An 18,466-nucleotide genomic window follows, 5' to 3' on the forward strand; every position below is an offset into this window, starting at 1 on the left:
TTCACAGTCTTCATTTAACTTTGTAAAATTTGTGAAATTGAAGTAATTTTAAAGTAAAGTACATTTAAGTAAATCCTACACTAAATTTGTTTCAATGTCACTCAAGTTGGCACAATTTCCAAAATAAATTTAGCTTTATTCTTTGAGTCATTCTGAAGGTTAGGCTTGTAAACAATATTTTGAAACAACTAGAATTTATATCTGCACCCTGAAGAAGCTTTAGACCTTCACAGATTGTCCTCTGCTGTCTCCAGACACCAAAAATATATAGGGTTGAGTCCATGAGCTATAGTGGACCACACAGGAGATTCTCTCCAGGGTAGCAGTGGAAATGCACTGCAGCTTTAATGATTTAACACTTTAATGGTTTGGTGTTAGATTTATCAGTCTAAAAATGTCTATTCTTCAAGTAAACATCTACCTTTAACATTCAGAGCAGTTTTAATGTAGAAAGCATGGATTGCTGTGCCTCAAATGCAGCAGCCTTGCCTTTTCACCATAAACACTTAATGATACAAAAGCATTTTCTAGTGTACCATTAAATTTCCCTCTCTTGCCCTGAGTTTTTCCTAAATCCATTCTAAGGTTGTGCACGAATCATCATGACAAAATGAATTATTAGACTACTAGTGTACCATAATAAGATATGCAGATGCACACATATGTGTCTCAAATTATTAAGCACATTCCGCAGGGAATCATTGGCTTGTGAAGCATTTTAACAACCAAAGATTGCTAGCAACCATAGATACAGATTAGATACAGATGTCAAACCAAATGAAGCAGAAAACACAAAAAATCAACATGATTAGGCGAAAGAAGAATAAATAGCTACGCAGCACCAAGTGTCTAAGAGTGCTTAAAATATCTAATCAAGCTAGCATTGATGGCTAGTAGAATATTCTAGACTAGAATGGATACTGCATTTGAAGCATATGCAAAGCAGTCCAGCAAAAGGAAACCAAAATCACCTGATGTTACACATATTTTGAAAAATATATACATATATTACAATAAATTTAGCTTTTCCTTTTTTAAATCACTTTCGATCAACTTTATTTACTTATGAATTTAACCATATGTCACCTGAGTCTGAGATTTTAGAGGTGGGGAACCCTAAATGCCCTGTACACACATCTCCCAGCCGCCCAGTTGTTTCCTTCTTTTGAAGGTGACAGAATGTCATTCTAGCCCAATTTAACAGCCCCAATTAAAAGGCATTATTTGGCGTCTGTGTCTGCTACTACTATCATGGACAGAAGGAATTACAAACAGAAAGTATATTACCTTTGTTCTTTTGTTAACCAAATATATTCTGTATCTCATTCAGATATTGTGTGTTTGGTGGTATTTTAAAGGCATTTTGTGATGTGCAGGGTACATTTTTAGTTATTTTTTGTTCATGAAAGGTGCTTTTTGTTATACACAAAATGAAAAAAAAAAAAAAAAACATTCACTCTTGTGCACAAATTGAAGTAGCTTCAGTTAGTTTTGGGTCAAGAATTTTGTGAACAAAATGCAGAACTGATTTTAATGTACATTACCATTAACAAAAAGCAGCTGACTTTTGTCTTTCTGTTAAACTCATATGACTATTAATTTAAATTATTTCAATTAAAATTTTGAATATAAAACATTTAAATGCCTGTCACATGCAATAACCATTAAATAAAAATGTGTAATGTTTACAGAAAAAGACTGTAAAAAAAAAACTACAGTAAAAAGTATGTGAAATTTCACTCTGTAATGTGTGGTTTATGGTGAAAAACAGTAAAAGGACATTCCCAAAAGTCCCTGCATAATGCATCACATATGACTATGATTTATTTAAATAATTTAGTTTCTTCAAATTTTTGTTATCAGTAATATACATTAGGATGTTTTGTGTCACAGTTTGTCGCAGTCCTTAAATGAACTCTCTTTGGAGTGTTACAAGCTCTTGGTGCATGAAGAAGATCTGTAAAGTTGCAAAGACTAAAGTCTCAAATCCAAAGAGATATTCTTTATCAAAGTTAAGACTATGCCACGTCCCCATAAAACGGCTCATTCAAACACGCCCCCACACGTCTACGTCAAGATGTGGAAATATTTGAGTAATGCCACCCAAATGTTCACGTAAGAAAGAAGCCGTGGTTTCAGTAACCGCAGTTAGTGTTGAAGCAGCCATTTCAGGGAGATGCTGTATGTATCTAGGCGAAAGCAATAGCACTTTATTTGGCCTTCCGAAAGTAGATGCATTTAGGAAGCTTTAAGATTACTTACAACAGAACAGCAACGCATTTTATGGACGACCGTTTCGTGAACCTAGGAGAGGAGGTAATTCTGACTTTGCTACAACAATCTGGCACTTCTGAATCAACTACTGTAAGTATGTTTTGTTATTAATTTAAGTATTTGCTATTGACTGTTCAAATGTGTTGTATATCTGTGTGTGTGTGCGCATGTGTGTGTGTGTGAGAGAGAGAGAGAGAGAGAGAGAGAGAGAGAGAGAGAGAGAGAGAGAGAGAGAGAGGGAGAGACATGGTCACACAGTGGAGTAAGTCTTAACCGTCCGTGGCTTGTGTACTGCAAACACATAGGAGCTTCATCACTGTGTCTGTCACGTGACTCTGTTCTCCTTTCGGGCTTTTACTGATGGTAAAACTAAGGACATTATTAACTGTCTTTACATTTATTTTGAAAGATGAAGCTCGCGATTATGGAAAGGGGTGTTACATTTCCGACGAGTGCTTGCGGTGTTCTGCCAATCACAATGCACTTGGTCAGTTGGCCAATCAGAGCAGACTGAGCTTTTCAGAAGGGGGGACTTTGTAGAAAACAACACGTTTGAGAGGCGTGGCATAGAGGACCTACAATAATGTACAGTATTTCAAAAATAATGTGTTTGTTGAACATTAAAGCATGTCAACATATTTTGTTACACCAAATACGCAAAATAATGATCTTTAAAAAAAGCATCATATGACCCCTTTAAGTTTTGTCTCTTTATCGCCACGTCTGTTTGCAACCTGCAATTGCAGTTATTTGCAGAATTATCCCTACTTGATTTCATGTTGAAAATGTACCTGTGGGAACTTTGTCAGAAGCGAAAATATGTATCAGGTTGAATAATTTTGTGCATCGGTATGGCTCCTCCGCGTGGATGAATCTAATGTTTTGAGTTTTGAGTCACCACACCAGTGTGGAAACTGTACTTCGAAATCTCTGATTCTATGTCTTGGAAGTATTATCCTAATAAGAAGTTTCACCGGTAAAGTGTCATATGAACAAATAATTAACATGTGTTTTGTAAGTACAGTGTAATCCCACATATCTGTAATCAGATGCACAATTAAAACTGGAATATAATCTATTTTCAGTCACTTATATGTTTCATTACCGACATGCACTGATTCTATTCTCAAAATGACATATTTAATTATTCCAGCTGATGTAAGAAAAGATTACAAATGATTTTTTTAGCTACAACATAGCTCAGAAACTAAATTGACATCATGTGTTATACTAAGAGTGAGAGACCTAGAGACAGGTCTCAGATCAGCCTCCCCTGATGCATTACAGGCGCTGGACAATTGGAGAGTGATCAATTTGGAAGCCACAGCAGGCTAGGTCCAGGTAATTGAGAAAAAACATTGATAACACATAATGCTTAAGGACCTGCATGAGTCCCACCTTCACACCACAGAAGCCAGAGCTGTTTTAAAGATCACACTGGGCCTGACAGCAGGAAACAGGTTCCTGAACTCAGACTCACATCCATCACAGGGCATCATTTCTGCAGATGAGCCAGCTAGCATCAAATAGATAAGCATCAAGCTCACATTGCCACCAGAGATCCAGCAGACATCACACATAGAAACTGGTAAATGAAGCCCATGAAATAGCAGTTTCAGCAGCCTTGTGATATCTCAAAATCTATGAATATGACATGGTTCATAATATCCCACAGTAACCAAAGAGCCTGGATGCTTAAAATTCAAATTTAATCTTATATTATTTCTAATTTATAGTTTAATCTGTAACTACACTACCATTCAAAAGTATGGATCTCTAAGATGCTTTTAAAATGTTTTTGAAATAAGTATCTTATGGTCACCATAGCTGCACTTATTGTCTATGGCAATATTTTGCAATGTAAAACAGATTAGATTATTTTAAAAATGAAAGGTAGATTAGCATTTATACTGAAAGTCCAGTGTAGTTACATGCATTTTTTTTTTTTTGTTATCTCAGAAGACCAAGGGAAACCGATTCCTTATGATATGATCATTTACCATAAGTGCAAATGCAGAGCAAATGCTTTGTAATTCTCAAATACAAACCCCAAGTTTATGGTTAATTTGAGTCATCATTAATGAGTCGTTTTTATGCGATATGGATCATCTGCTCTCGGCAGTACTGTTCGCAATATTAACTCTGACTACATTCAGAGCCCATGCATTATTTGCTGTACCCACTTTAAAATACAAGTTCACAAAGGTATAATGTAAATCCATTAAAACCACATCAAATGATGTGGAAAAGACTAACCAAGCATCACTGGTCTCAAGTTTGAGTCTATAGAGTGGTGGAACTATGACGTCACTTTGTAGGTAAAATCCCCCCGGAAGCGATTTTGCATTTTAGCACTTCTGGTTCCATTGTCAATGGGGTTTTTTAATGGGATTTTGGTTAAAGCCCTTAAATAAGGTCCGTGGTTCACACAAGCTCAAGATACTTTCACATTTTATTCTGCGAAATAAAACACACCAGTTACACCCCACTAGTTATTTTACGTTACGTTTCTAACAAGTTGCTAAATGGAACTACAGATGCTGTCGGAGACATATAACATCATCACAACGAACAGTTTATCAATTTAAAGTATTTTCCAATTGTAGTATAATGTATAGTACAATTAATTGTAGAATAACCAATTAATAGTTTCCCGCATTTTATATTGTTGGTCGACATTTTTTTTTTTTTGCCCCGAAATGCAACCCAAGTCTTCGGATGGAAGATGCTCGTTTTATCTCTTGCCTACTGAGGCAGAGACTCTGGGTTCGTAAGGTAAACTCATTTTACGATTATTCATGAAAACACCACATTTACCGTCTTAGTCACGGTGAAAGTGAAACTTAACAATTAAATTGAAATGTTTATGGCCACATGAAGCTGTTAGAAAGCAAACAGATTTTCTAGAAGCAAGGATAAAATAACATTTTGTGTACACTTCCTAACAAAACGATAGCTGAAATGTGGTACTTTATTCACTAAAATAAGTTTAATCTTACCATATCCAAAAACTTGCTCACTCTGTTATTAATAGATTAAATGCAGTAGAATTTTATTGAATAGTATGTGGAGACACGTTTTTAATTGAAATATTCATATTAATCAAGGATTTATTGACTTTTAATTCACCTTATTTTGAAATGTAGAGAAATACGTGCTTTCATATGTCTTTTAGTTATGATTATTTCATTTATTCACTATACTATTTATTACTAATGTCTCATTTCATTTATAGTTTGGCTCTAGTTTTGTATTTATTCCAGTTTATATGAAAAGGTTCATGCAGCGTGGATTAAAATACATATACAGAGTAAATCCTTTTCAATGAACATGTTTAAAATAAATTTGAAAAGTTGTGGGAATTATGGTGGTGGTGAAGTTGAAGGTGAGCGACTGTGTGCTGTAGTTCGTTTATAGCCTAAGTTTAGCTTTTAAGTTCTGGCGCTTTTTTTTTGGCTTCAAAATTCATAAAAGTTATATTATTTTGTGAAGATTATCTTGATGGACCAAACTTGTAAGTTTCATGAACTATGGTTGAACTCATAGCTTATTTTTTGTGATAACCCAAAAGCCTATGGAAAAAACCCATTGGCTTTTTGTCGAGGGAACCAGTGTGATGCTAACAGCCGATCCACCAACAGAGTGACGTCATAGTTCCCCCGCTCTGTAGACCCTCATACTTTCAAGTGCTTGAGATTTTCAGAAGAGAAATTACTTAGACTCACAAGCAATGTGAAGACTAGCTTCTCTGCTCAGAATGGTCCCGAAAGAGTTGGAGGCCAGACATTGGTAAATACCAGCATCCTCTTCCTTATTGAGCTGGCTGATTCGAAGGTTTCCTCCTGAGATGCTGTATCGAGAGCCAGGTTGAGAGTAAATGAAGCTGTCATTCATTTTCCACCTATGAAACACAGAGGGAAGTTAGCAGAGAGTGAATGGAGAGTTTGCAGTACTAGAAGATATTTTTCTCTTTATTCAAAGTAAACCATAGTGACATATATTTTTTTTTGTTATTTGTATTATACTGTATATTGTACTTTCCACAAATAGAATACAAAATAAGACCTGAACCTTGAAAAAAACAATGGTTAGGGAAAGGAAATTCTGACTGTACATCTGACATGTCCATCTCCAGTGTTGTTAAAATAAAAGTAAAGCTACTATAATTGAAATAAAATAAAATAAAATAAAATAAAATAAAATAAAATAACTAAGTTGAGGTTGAAGTATGTACTGTATAAAACTACCAAAACTAAAACTGAAATAAAAATAAAATAAAAAATGACAAAATCACCTAACAAAATAACTAAAACTTGAACTAAAAATGAAAACTGAAAATATAAAAATAAAAATTAATTAAAATTCTTAATAAATATTATAATAGTATATAAACAATGCTAAAATAACATGTCCAGTTAGATATATTAGATGTTTTATATTTCTATTGTTATACATCAAAGATGTTTGCAAGTTTTGCAACTCCATTACTAAAAATTTGTGATTTTATAATTTTCTAACAAAAAAATTCTTACATAAAAATTATTTAATTCTCTTTTTTTTATCATTTATTATACTTTTTCCTAATTAACATTATTCATACATGCATGAACAAAATATTAAATAAAATACAAATCATTTTGATCTTTTTAAAAAATAATACCAAAGTGCTGAGCATGGACATATAGTGCCACAAGTCAAAAAGACTAGCAACAGCAAAGGCTGTTAAGTAGAAAGACGGGACTTTTACAACAGATCAATGGCCTGGACCAGTCACCCCAAGATATCAGAAACCACAAAACCCCAGAGACGCCCATAAGTTCAGATCCCCTGCTACAAAAGCCTCGTCTTTACATCATCACACAATTAATCAATACAGTCAGGTAACGTAATCACTGCCTTACCTCATTATTAAACTGTAATTACTGAAAAAATACAGACCTCTCTGTCAATGTGGCATACAAATGAGAACAAATGAGTCTGCTGTGTGACTCCCACAGCAAATAAGGGCCATTTTAATTGACAAACTGGAGAAAACAGAGAAGGGCACTAAAGTGGCCATCTAATTTTAATGTGGACAAAGACATGATTCACATCAATTACCGGTCTGATTATATGTACAATGGAAATCAATACAACGCACAAAAAACTGAAGACACCATGATGTCACGTTTCCCTCCCACACACTAAAGGCCACGTCTGTGACCTTTCCATATTGATAGAAATCTTTACCGTGCTGCACAAGTTAATGCACGGGACTTGGGAGAGATTTATTTGCATGAACAGCCCACTGTTTGCTCTGCCTGTCACTCAAATTCAATGACGCTCTTTAAGAAAAAAAAAAAATAGACTAGTTCACTGGAAGGGAATTCTTTCAGGGACTATATGCTGTAGACATACAGTATATTATTTTGAATACATTAAGTATGTTTTCCAGTCTCCCGAGAAGCGCAAACAGTGCAGTTAGAAACATTCCACTCTTTTCACTTCCATTCAAATGCTGAAAAAATATTCAGTTTTACAAATTTATCAGCTGAAAGGAATGATCAAATTCAAGGGCAGACTGTTTGAAAGTGTCTAGCTTTTTAACTTGTGCACTTACATATTTTATTAATTTTAGAAAGATGTCAGAGCTTTAAACTAGTGGAGAAAATATACATTTTAAATGTTTTTCTGTTAAGTGCTTGTGAAATGCTTGTGATGAAGTCAGAAAATAATGTAAGTTTTGTGTTATTTAAACATATTTTTATATACACTGTGGTTCAAAAGTTTGGGTTGAGTAAGACAGTACATTTTTAAATGCTATATAAAGAAGTCTCGAGGCTGCATTTATTTGATTGACAATACCGCAAAAACAGCAGGCTAATACTGAATAATATTACTAGCATTTACAATAACTGCTTTCTACTTGTAATTTATTCCTGTGATCAAAGCTGAATTTTCAGCATAATTCCTCCAGTCTTCAGTGTCACGTGGTCCTTCAGAAATCATTCTAATATACTGATTTGTTGCTCAAGAAATTTCTTTTTATTATCAATGTTCAAAACAGGAAATGGTGATATATATATTTTTTCGAAGTCTATGAAGAATATAAATTCAAAAGAACAATTTGCAATAGACTCTGACACCTTGTTTAACATCCGAAATGTGCTTTGATATACTGCAGTTAAAATAAAATGAAATTCTATTAAATTCACAGAGATCAGAAATCAAGCACAAGAACGAGAGGGAGTCAAAGAAAGAGTGCAACAGCTTTTCAAAGAGAAATTCAATCCAATTAGATTTTGCATGGGTCTCCAACAAAAATAAATAAATAAAACAGAAAGGCCAAACCAGTTCAGACTAGTTCAGATTGGTTTGACTCAAGATGAGTCAAATCAAGGACTGCAGCGACAATATAAAGGGCTCTCTGTAATGGCAGCAATGGAGAACTTCACTCTTTGATAAATTAATCTGTCCTTGGCGACTTGAAAAAGAGTTCCCTTCATGTTAGAAATACCCAACATGTGCTGAGAGCTCAGGAAAACTTTCAAGGTCCTTACACTCGAACTAAAGCTTAGATTGAACAGGTTAATCAGGTAATATGGATTGTCTGTTTGTCTTTGCCACTGACAAAAAATGATCAAATACAGCTATTATTGGCTTTTTGATACCAAAATCCATGGTACACTGGGATCTCACCTGTAGGACGGGGGCGGATGTCCCTGGGCTTCACAGCTGAAGGTGACCTCCCGGCTGGGCTCATTAAGATGGAGAGGGAATACAATACTTCCCGGCTGTTTGGTGAATACTGGCCTCAGAGGACCGCTGCCTTCTAAAGGCGAGGAGGAAAAGAACAGAAATACACTGTTAGTCAATGCTAAGTTTAGATAAGCGCACTTTTTAGAGCAAAGCTGCTGTGAAAGGTATCCATCTGTTCACTGGATGAAAGCCTAGCTGTCATTCAATAGCTGTCAAGTGGGTAGCGTAAATGTGGCGCAACCAAAGAAACCTTGAAAACACTTGAGATTATTGTTGGCAGGATCTTAGCTACATTACACGTTCAAGATGCTAATATCACAAACCCCAAAAGAGCACACATATGTTAAAATACTAAACTTTTGAGCTTAGGTATTGTTCTGAGAAAGTGAATTTCTTTACTGTACGTGTACTGCTAACATGTTATGCTATGTTTGCAATTCTTAAATCTAGTCAGAGAAAAAAACAAGAGCTTATTCAATTTTCAAGAAACACATGGTGACCCACTAAGCTCGCTAATGTGATTTCCTCATACCAAAGACACTAACTTGCAGGAAAGTAGCTTAATTGTGTGTATCGTCTAAACACTTAAAAGCCTAGAAATTTTGTGGTTTATTATTCTCCGTAATTACATGTTGATGGTTAGCGCAAACCACTTATCCTGTCTTATTAAGCACAAATGGCCTTCAGCAAAATGAGACATCCACCCAACAATGAGCAGGACTGAGAGTTTTTATGCGGGAGTGAATGCAATTTGCATAATCTAAAACTCATTGTGTGCCGATTAACACAGCATAGAGCCTAATGTTACTGCATTGTGTCCATAAAACATCTGCATGTTTTGTTTTAAAAAATTGTGATGGGCAGAATTTTGGGGTATTCAAATGACACTGAACTCAAACTACTCTGCATGTCTTTCTGTATCTGCCGTTTGACTTTCATGACCTTTCAAACATGTTATGCAAAGAAAAATTAGTTAATTTTGTTTTTCATGCTATTGAAATAACTAGTGTGGTTTTGATTTTCTAGTGTGTAAACAGCAATAAACTAATTTATAAACAGTTCTGAGCCTTTGTCTATGCAGCCAGAATATGACATGCTGTTTCCTCAAACACTTTTTTTGTATTTTACTGTATTTTATTAATAAATTAATAAATATTTTTATAATATTTTTTTCAATAATATATTTATTATTCAATTTTATGTATTAATTATTACATCAAGAGCAATAATTAAGAAGAATAATTTTTGTCAAATATTCTCTTTCACCTTTGCAGTGTAAAGGTACCAATTACTGTTTTTAACCTACATTTAGAAGGCTCTTTTGAAAGAAAACCATCCTCTTGAGAAATTAGTTCATGTTAAGCACACACTGCTGGTTGTTTATTAAACCTTGTGCAGATATCAAGTTCCAGAGGAGTGCAAACTGAATTAATGCATCTGAAAATTTGGAACATTTTTTTTTTTCATGCCAGAAATGCTAAATTGGTCTACCTAGTGTTCAATTAGCATCTCACTAATGCAGGAGAGGTGGAGTTCATTGTGATTCTAGGTGATAATAAAGCACAGAAGAGCTCTCAGCGGAGGTGTTTGAAAACTATTGAATGGGGAATACTCTGCACCAGGGCTAATTTCAGTCTCACTGTCAACAAGGGCTTTAACTCTTAAATGCAACAGGAAACATGAGAAGATGAAAAGACGTGAGTGAGAGCAAATGATAAAGTAATACTTCACAACCATAATATTGACTCGGATTTCCCATTAACTACCACAGTGTTTTCCATTGTTTAGCTGATCCATATTTCCAAAAGCCCGGCCTCCTCCCATTGTCACTTTTTTTAATGATTTTATTTTTATACTAAAATGTGGTGAGTGTGGTGATGCTATAACAAAAAAGTGTACAGCTAAACAAAACATCAGTAGCACTTACTAAAATTACTGATAAGCATGCAGTGATATTCTTTAAAAAAAGTGATGTTTTTTCAAGGCTAATACAGAGGAGACATATCCAGTTCTATTTTGCAAATGTGATAATCAGCAGCAAACATGTTACATGTTATCAGTTAATTACATTTGCAATATTAAGTGGATTATTAAGGACCGAAAAGGGTAGAGAAGGAAGTTTTTGAATAAAATGCCCAGTTTGGATTGTTGCCTCAGATCACTTTATAATAAGAACATTGTTTGTCTAAATTAGAAGTACAAAACAAGCATGTCGGAGGATGTTGGTGGATACCAAGAGTAGTCTTTTTTTTCTTTGCTATAAACAAAACTTAGTTCCCACAAGGCTAACATATTCTCACCGGAGCTTATGCTACAAATACATCCTGCATCATCCGCTGGAACGCCACTCACTCAACAGTTAGCACAAGCTAGAGATTACGGTTTATGAAGTTTTAAATATGAATATTTTTTTTTTTTACACAAACACATTGATATATATATATATATAAAACATTAAAAGATTAATGTTAAATCATTTGGGCATAATTAATATTAAGGCTCTAAGTCATTTCATGATGTCATAAACTCCCACCACCCCACTACTTTTTAAACTGAAGTGATGCCCATGTGATTACTAGATATACTGTGTTCCATGTGTATCTTCTTATGTGATTTTATGATGCACATGGACATGAAAGTCAGTCCGCGAAGATGTTATCAAAGGCCAAAACACACATTAATTATCAAGTGACTCACCCATGCTTAACAAAGAGCGCTCTCATAATCAAGGCTCTAGAACACGTCAAATGGGGGCGTCAGTATTGACACTGCACCAAAGCATCTGTCTGTATCCGATCAAGCTGTTCAAAATTAACATGAGCAATTTTCCACAGAACCGCTAAATTAGATATCCATACCCAAAATCTGGTACCAAAAGACATGAGACATATGTAAATAAAGACAGAGGTGAGAAAGATTTTAAAACTTCAAGTTGAGCTCTGAGCTGATGCAAACCTGAGAAATGCAGCCGAGAGTGAATTTCTATCATGCGAGGAATTAATGCAGCAATTAAGGTTCATATTTGCCAGAGGACAAGAGGACAGAACTGTCTATTTCAGAAACACCATGCAATTACAAGCTTTGGTGATGCTGCAAATATTACAAGATGTTATTAAAATATTGATGGGGAGTAATCTGAAACCGCGTCGTCGCCTGTGGGTTTGACGTTATGTTGTGAGGATTCTGCTGAGGGCTTTACTGGTGCTGTGATTTCTGACAACAGACCACAGCTGTCCAAAGAGACACACAGTTGCTGAGAAATTATCTATCCCTGTTCAGCGCAGAATACTAACAAGAGGTTTACAACACAAAAGCCCACCTTGGTGGAAAGGGAGGTCATTATGAAGGAAGTTGGAGAAAGCAGGTCGCTCTCTCTCTTTCTCTCTACCTGAGGGGAGAATTTATATGGCAGCGCAGCCCCCCGGAGCAGCACCGGAGCTGGAGGGAAAAGCCAAGGAGCAATTTGGAGGCCCAAATAAAAACTAATCTCAAATTCAATACCATCTGACAAGCCGATGAATTCGGCCAGCTTACCTCAGCATGAATATCCAGCCACAGACAGGGCGCACAGGGTGAGAGAGGGAGGGAGGGAAGGGGTTTAGACGTTTGTGTGCCCTTCAATCCATTTGTTTCTGATTTAAGGGTTTTATTCATCAAATGAAAAAGCCAATTTTGGTAAGTTAAAATACACACCTGCACTCACCCACACAAACAAATACACACACACACACAACGAGCCCTGAAAATCTGAGAACCGTGAATTTGAGGAATTAAGCGCGGCATATTCAGTTGTTGACTGTAACTTGCAGAAAGTTACACAATAATAAAATATATCACAATCGATCAATTATGCTGTGTATTTATGTGTATTTATGTGTCCCTGAAAGACAAACAATGTATAAATTGTGTCATTTAACGTTTGTTTAAAGACATAACCATGTCAAAAAGAAGTGTACTTAACTGTACTGACTATGCAGTTGTAGTTCACTTCAAATTTTAAAAGTATTTTTTTATGTACTTGCAGATAATGTATTAATTAAACAAAAGGCATCTTACATGTAAGTGTATTTAGAGTTCAATTTCCTGAAGTATACTTTCTTTAGTATACTTTCAAAAAGTTTGCTTTGTAATAATGCCAAATTAAGTTTAACTGTAAAATACATTTCTAATCTTTGTTTTAAAATTCTTTTGTCGTTGTTTAAAGAATTACACTTATTTTGATGTGTTGAATAACATACTAAATAATAATAATTCTTAAATTGTAGTGTGCTATTTTATATTATATTCAAAGTTAATAATTTTAACCTTAGCATCACAAATGTATACAGTACTTACTGTACAAATATAAATGTAAATGCATGACACAAGTTTAGATAGAAATGATTTAAAGTATATTTTAGTTTACTATAAATGCTGGTCAGTACATTCAGCACTACACTTATGTTTCAAAAACAATAGAAATGGTTATGAGATTTCATACAAGAATGCTTTTATTCCCAAGACCTATGTAAGTGAAAGCACTATAAAGTTTGTATTTTGTATTGTGTTTAATATAAATTTAAACTTTTTAATTTGCAATTAAGTGTCTGAAACATTACATTCAGTACATTTTTTTCAAAGTACTTTTATTTATTTATTTTTTTTCAAAATAAGTGCACTTTAAAAAATTAATGTTAAGTGTACTTTTTTCTTATGGTCCAGTGTTGTCTAATACATACATTTTACAGGTCTCACTATTATTTTAGTTTGTGAGAACGTTGCCATATGTTTTTATGTCATGTTGAGCTGTGGTGCCCATGTGTTCACAGGTTTAAAATTAGATTCCCCTTCATCGCACCAGTGTCTTCCTCTTTAATATGAAAATTAATAAGAGGGAATAAGCTTCCCAAAATGGTAAAAATCATACAGCATCTAATTCAGTTTGGCAGCTGGAGAGAAACTAACTGTATGTTTTGCATTTAAACTGAATTAATCAGGACTAAGGATAAGTTAGGGCTTTTCTCTGATTGTGCTGTTTGTGTTTTGTGCCTCTACTCCTCAATCAAAGCATATTTAATCAAGCACAATTATATCCTTACGTCCATTATGTTCTAAACCAGTTGGAATTACCTGACGCCATATGCTCAAAAGATAGAAATTAGTGCAAACTCTTTACCTGGTGTAATTGTTCACAGATTTTTAGTCAAGTTTTGAAGAGACAAAGCAAATGAATGCAGTTAGTGGCCATTTAGCATGTCCATTTTCACATCTAGATGTGAATTAGATGCTGTATGATTTTTACCATTTTGGGAAGCTTATTCCCTCTTATTAATTTTCATATTAAAGAGGAAGACACTGGTGCGATGAAGGGAAATCTAATTTTGAACCTGTGAACACATGGGCACCACAGCTCAACATGACATAAAAACATATGGCAACTATCGTGGGAGGGGCCTGTGCAGAACTACGTCATTCTGACAGGAATCTCAGAACATCCTGATTTGAGAAAGGGGATTTTAAAATAGGGATAAAAAAAAAACACTGTGTGGATTTTTATCATTATAGGCTGGACGTTTACGCACACTGCCAACACACATTTATGTTCAAACAACAACAAAAGTGAATTTTGCATTTGATGACCCCTTTAACGATTATTTTGAAATCATGAACACCATTGGTAGTCTCTGAGTAGACTTAAAAATAAAAAAATGTACATTAATGTGAATAAAATCACTATTCTATAGAGCATACTTTAAATACTTGTGTTTCTTCTTACTCCACAGTATATACAAGGGATGGTAAGATTTACCAATTTGCATCGGTGCATCGGCATAAAAGTTAACGATGCGATGCATTGATTTAAAAAAGTGTGCCTCGGATACAAGTAGGCATTTGTATCATATGATGCATCATTTCTAACATATTTGCATTGGTAAAAGAATATTTATTTATATATAAAGTAGATGCACTATAATTTTATTATTTGGAAAGTGACCAAGAATTTGTGACCAATATTTCATACACTTAAGTTCATTTATGATTTACTGTCTGTCTGAACCAAAAAAAAAATAAAAGCAAACTTTTATGTACCATAATTGTAATTTTTAGCGTCATATTTTTTTTCCATTGCATCGTATTGCGTTGAGTCACATTGTGTTGAATCGAATTGAAATCGGATTGCACTGCATCGTAATAGGGGTGAATCGTATTGCATCACATCAGTAGCTGCTTCATATGTATCTTTAATGCATCGTATCGTTGTCTATGCATTGAGATGCATATTGCATGAGCCTCAGTTATGGGGATGCACATACGTAGTCTACACTGCTTATTGTTTAAATAAGGAAGACTGAGGCTAGTTGACACAAGAGCTATAGCTCAGTAACAAAAAGGTTTTCAATCAAACATCCAATTACATAAATGCATGTTTTCTCTAGCAGTGGGTGTGTTTTTCAAACCTATAGTTCAAAGCTCCAATGTTCTAATATTTATGCTTCAGCTGTTGTGTAAACACAATAAAACCACACTGTGCATAAATTCAGTCAAGTCAACTATAAAATAAAAGTAAATTTATAGTGTTAGATGTCATGTGTGTTATATATGCAATATACAGTATTAATAACAATATCTTTGTTTTATTAATATTTTAATAAATTGTTTTGTGCATAACTGACTACTTTTCATTTTAAATAAATATGTTTTTTTGATAATTTCTTACTATTTTGTCTTTTTAAAAATATTATAGATGTGTAAAAATGTGCTCTGCTTTTGGTTCAACATGCCTGGCTTCAATGTTTTTATTGAGCTGAACCTTTTTCCTGAATAATTCTACAACATAACACAACCCGGTAGTGGACAGACACAGCAGGAGTGAAAATCATGTAAAAGAGCAAACAGCCCTTTTTAAATGAAAGACTTAAAATTAAGTCTGACCCTCCCAGTGACTGAAAGACAATGTAACTGCTTCATCAAAAGAGATCAATAAAGGGGCTGTTGTGCTTCCACTTGGCTAAATGAGAACATAAATTGTGCTCTCCAATAAAATAATGGCTGGTAGATTCATTTGCACATTAACCTTTTCATGTCTCTCAGAGGGCTGGTTAAACTGCATATTATCACATCTTTTCTCCAACTTTGACACAAAGCAAGGTGGCCTTTAAATCAAGAAGTCTACCGCCATTGTATAATGCCCAGAGTATAGGAGGCATATAGTTCAGTGACAACGAAAATATGTCAAATGTACATTTTACAAAAGCCTAAGCATCAAATCCCATAATTTCCGATATAAATAATATATTGCTAAGGAGAACATATTGGCGCCTTTTCACTGCTGCCATAAATGCAAAAGCACGTATTCTCCAGTCTTTTTCTTGTTAAAGCACAATGACCTGCACTACAAAGAAAACAACACCACTTTCAATTAATAACCATGTCATCTTGACCACTTTATATTTATGTAATATACATTATTGAACATAAACCACCACCCCATGGCCTGACTATCATGCATATTATGTCTTTGCTCACCTCGTCATTGTGCTTATCTGGAAGAGTTGGGTGGCTTTAGCATTCACAAACAAAGTGAAACGTTTAATTGGTTCCAGAAGATAGGAGTCATCCCTGAATGGGAGGTCTGCCCTTAATAGTAAATGACAAGGACAAATGTATGCCATAGAAACAGACAGGAAAGTCTATAGAGGAGGTTATTAGGATGCCTACCTGAAAGGCATCCCATGAATAATTGCAGCACCAGCAGTTTCCATGACAACCCCATTTTAAATATTGGAGGTCAGCGAGAGCTCACATTCAATTGAGGGTAAATAGAATGCCGTCTTTGTCCAGACTTGATCCTCTGTGCCCTGGAATCAAAAGACAAGATGAGAAGAGTTAGAAAGAGTTAGCCAGACTAAAGCAGTCATGTTCACCAACATTTTCTGGCTGTGTGTCATATAAATGAATTTGTTTCTTTATGAAATCAGATTTGGAAAAATGTAGCAATACATCACTTGCTCAGTAATCGATCCTCTGCAGTGAATGGGTGCCGTCAGAATGAGAGTCCAAACAGCTGATAAAAACATCGCAATAATCCACACTGCTGCAACAATTAACATCTTGTGAAGGCAAAAGTTGCATGTTTATAAGAAACAAATTAATCATTAAGGTATTTTAACTGTAATGTGCAACTGTAAGGTGCATTAACTGCCAGAATATGAGTCCATAATCCATAATAACGCTTCCTGCAGTGAAAAGGTCTATCCCTTGTTCTCATATCAAAATACACTGACATATTTTTGTTTTAGACTTGTTTTTTTTCTCTTGATCTGTGCATATATTTCTCTCCTGATTCAGATAGGACAACTGTTTTCACTTGAGAAAGCATAATATGGATAATATGGATATGGATAGAGGAAGCAAGAGTTTAAAGTTAAAAATGTCTTAATAATGGATTTATTTCTAACAAACGTGCAGCTTTTGCCTTGATATGATGTAAACCAATGGACTGGAGTGGTGTGGATTACTTGTGGATTATTGTGATGTTTTTATCAGCTTTTATCAGTTTGGACTCTCATTCTGACGGCACCCATTCACTGTAGAGGATCCATTGGTGAGCAAATGATGTAATGCTAAATATCTTAAAATCTGTGTCGATGCAGAAACAAACTCTATTTTGGGTGGCCTGAGTGTGAGTAAATCTCCCACAAATTCTCATTCAACTATTTCTGTAATGTGAACGTAAAAATATATATATATATATATATATATATATATATATATATATATATATATATATATATTAGTGTTTAGATCAATACCTGTCAAAGAGACCTTGAGAAGTCTAAGCAATGCCTTAGAAATACTTTACTGCAGGTACTGTGAATTTTTTTTTTGTTTGTTTATCTTTGATCATAAAAAAATAAATAAAGCTGACTGACTGTGTGGCGTATCTACACTGATCATACTCAAGGCTATAATTAGAGCCTTTACTTAAATAAACCTTTTCTCCCAACACACAACACACAAAGGCTTTTAGGAGGGTTAAGAACTTGGCCCAAGGTACAAATCCCCTTATGCCATTCTCTGGCCTACACAGCTCTGATCATCTAGAGGGGAGACTTCAAGCAACTGGCTCTCACACATCTGGTCTAACACAAGATTACTCAAGTGCTCCAGTACACACACTCAGTGAATTCACAAGTATTTCCTCTTTTTTGTACAGTATATTCTTTGAAGATGAAACTAAAATGAAGTTTATAAATCAGAGTCTGTCAGTACAACAGCAAAATTGCAAGAGTGATATTGAACAGCTCTGCAAACACGAAGTTAATAGAGTGCTGCAGTGATGATGTACAGTATTTTTGTAGGATAACCTCAAAGTTGGCATCACACCGGTTCCCCTTGACAAAAACCCAATAGTATTTTTTTCTTTAGGGTTACTGGAGACAATAAGCTCTGTGACCAACAAAAGTTAGATTTT

At 34.7% G+C, this 18,466-nt stretch overlaps 1 protein-coding gene across 1 annotated transcript in view; it reads right to left on the reverse strand.

Moving 5' to 3' along the window:
• LOC109076872 (contactin-4-like) overlaps window positions 1-18,466 on the reverse strand; it is a 65,983-nt gene that overhangs the window by 41,422 nt on the left and 6,095 nt on the right. The window contains exons 2-4 of the mRNA XM_042751103.1: window positions 16,711-16,850; window positions 8,953-9,085; window positions 6,000-6,175 (exon numbers count right to left, since the gene is read on the reverse strand). Of these exons, the coding sequence (XP_042607037.1) occupies window positions 6,000-6,175; window positions 8,953-9,085; window positions 16,711-16,765 (364 nt within the window). The 5' untranslated portion in view covers window positions 16,766-16,850. The remainder of the gene's footprint in view (window positions 1-5,999; window positions 6,176-8,952; window positions 9,086-16,710; window positions 16,851-18,466) is intronic.

This window comes from Cyprinus carpio, chromosome B23 (genome assembly GCF_018340385.1).
Source record: "Cyprinus carpio isolate SPL01 chromosome B23, ASM1834038v1, whole genome shotgun sequence".
Lineage (NCBI taxonomy): Eukaryota > Metazoa > Chordata > Actinopteri > Cypriniformes > Cyprinidae > Cyprinus > Cyprinus carpio.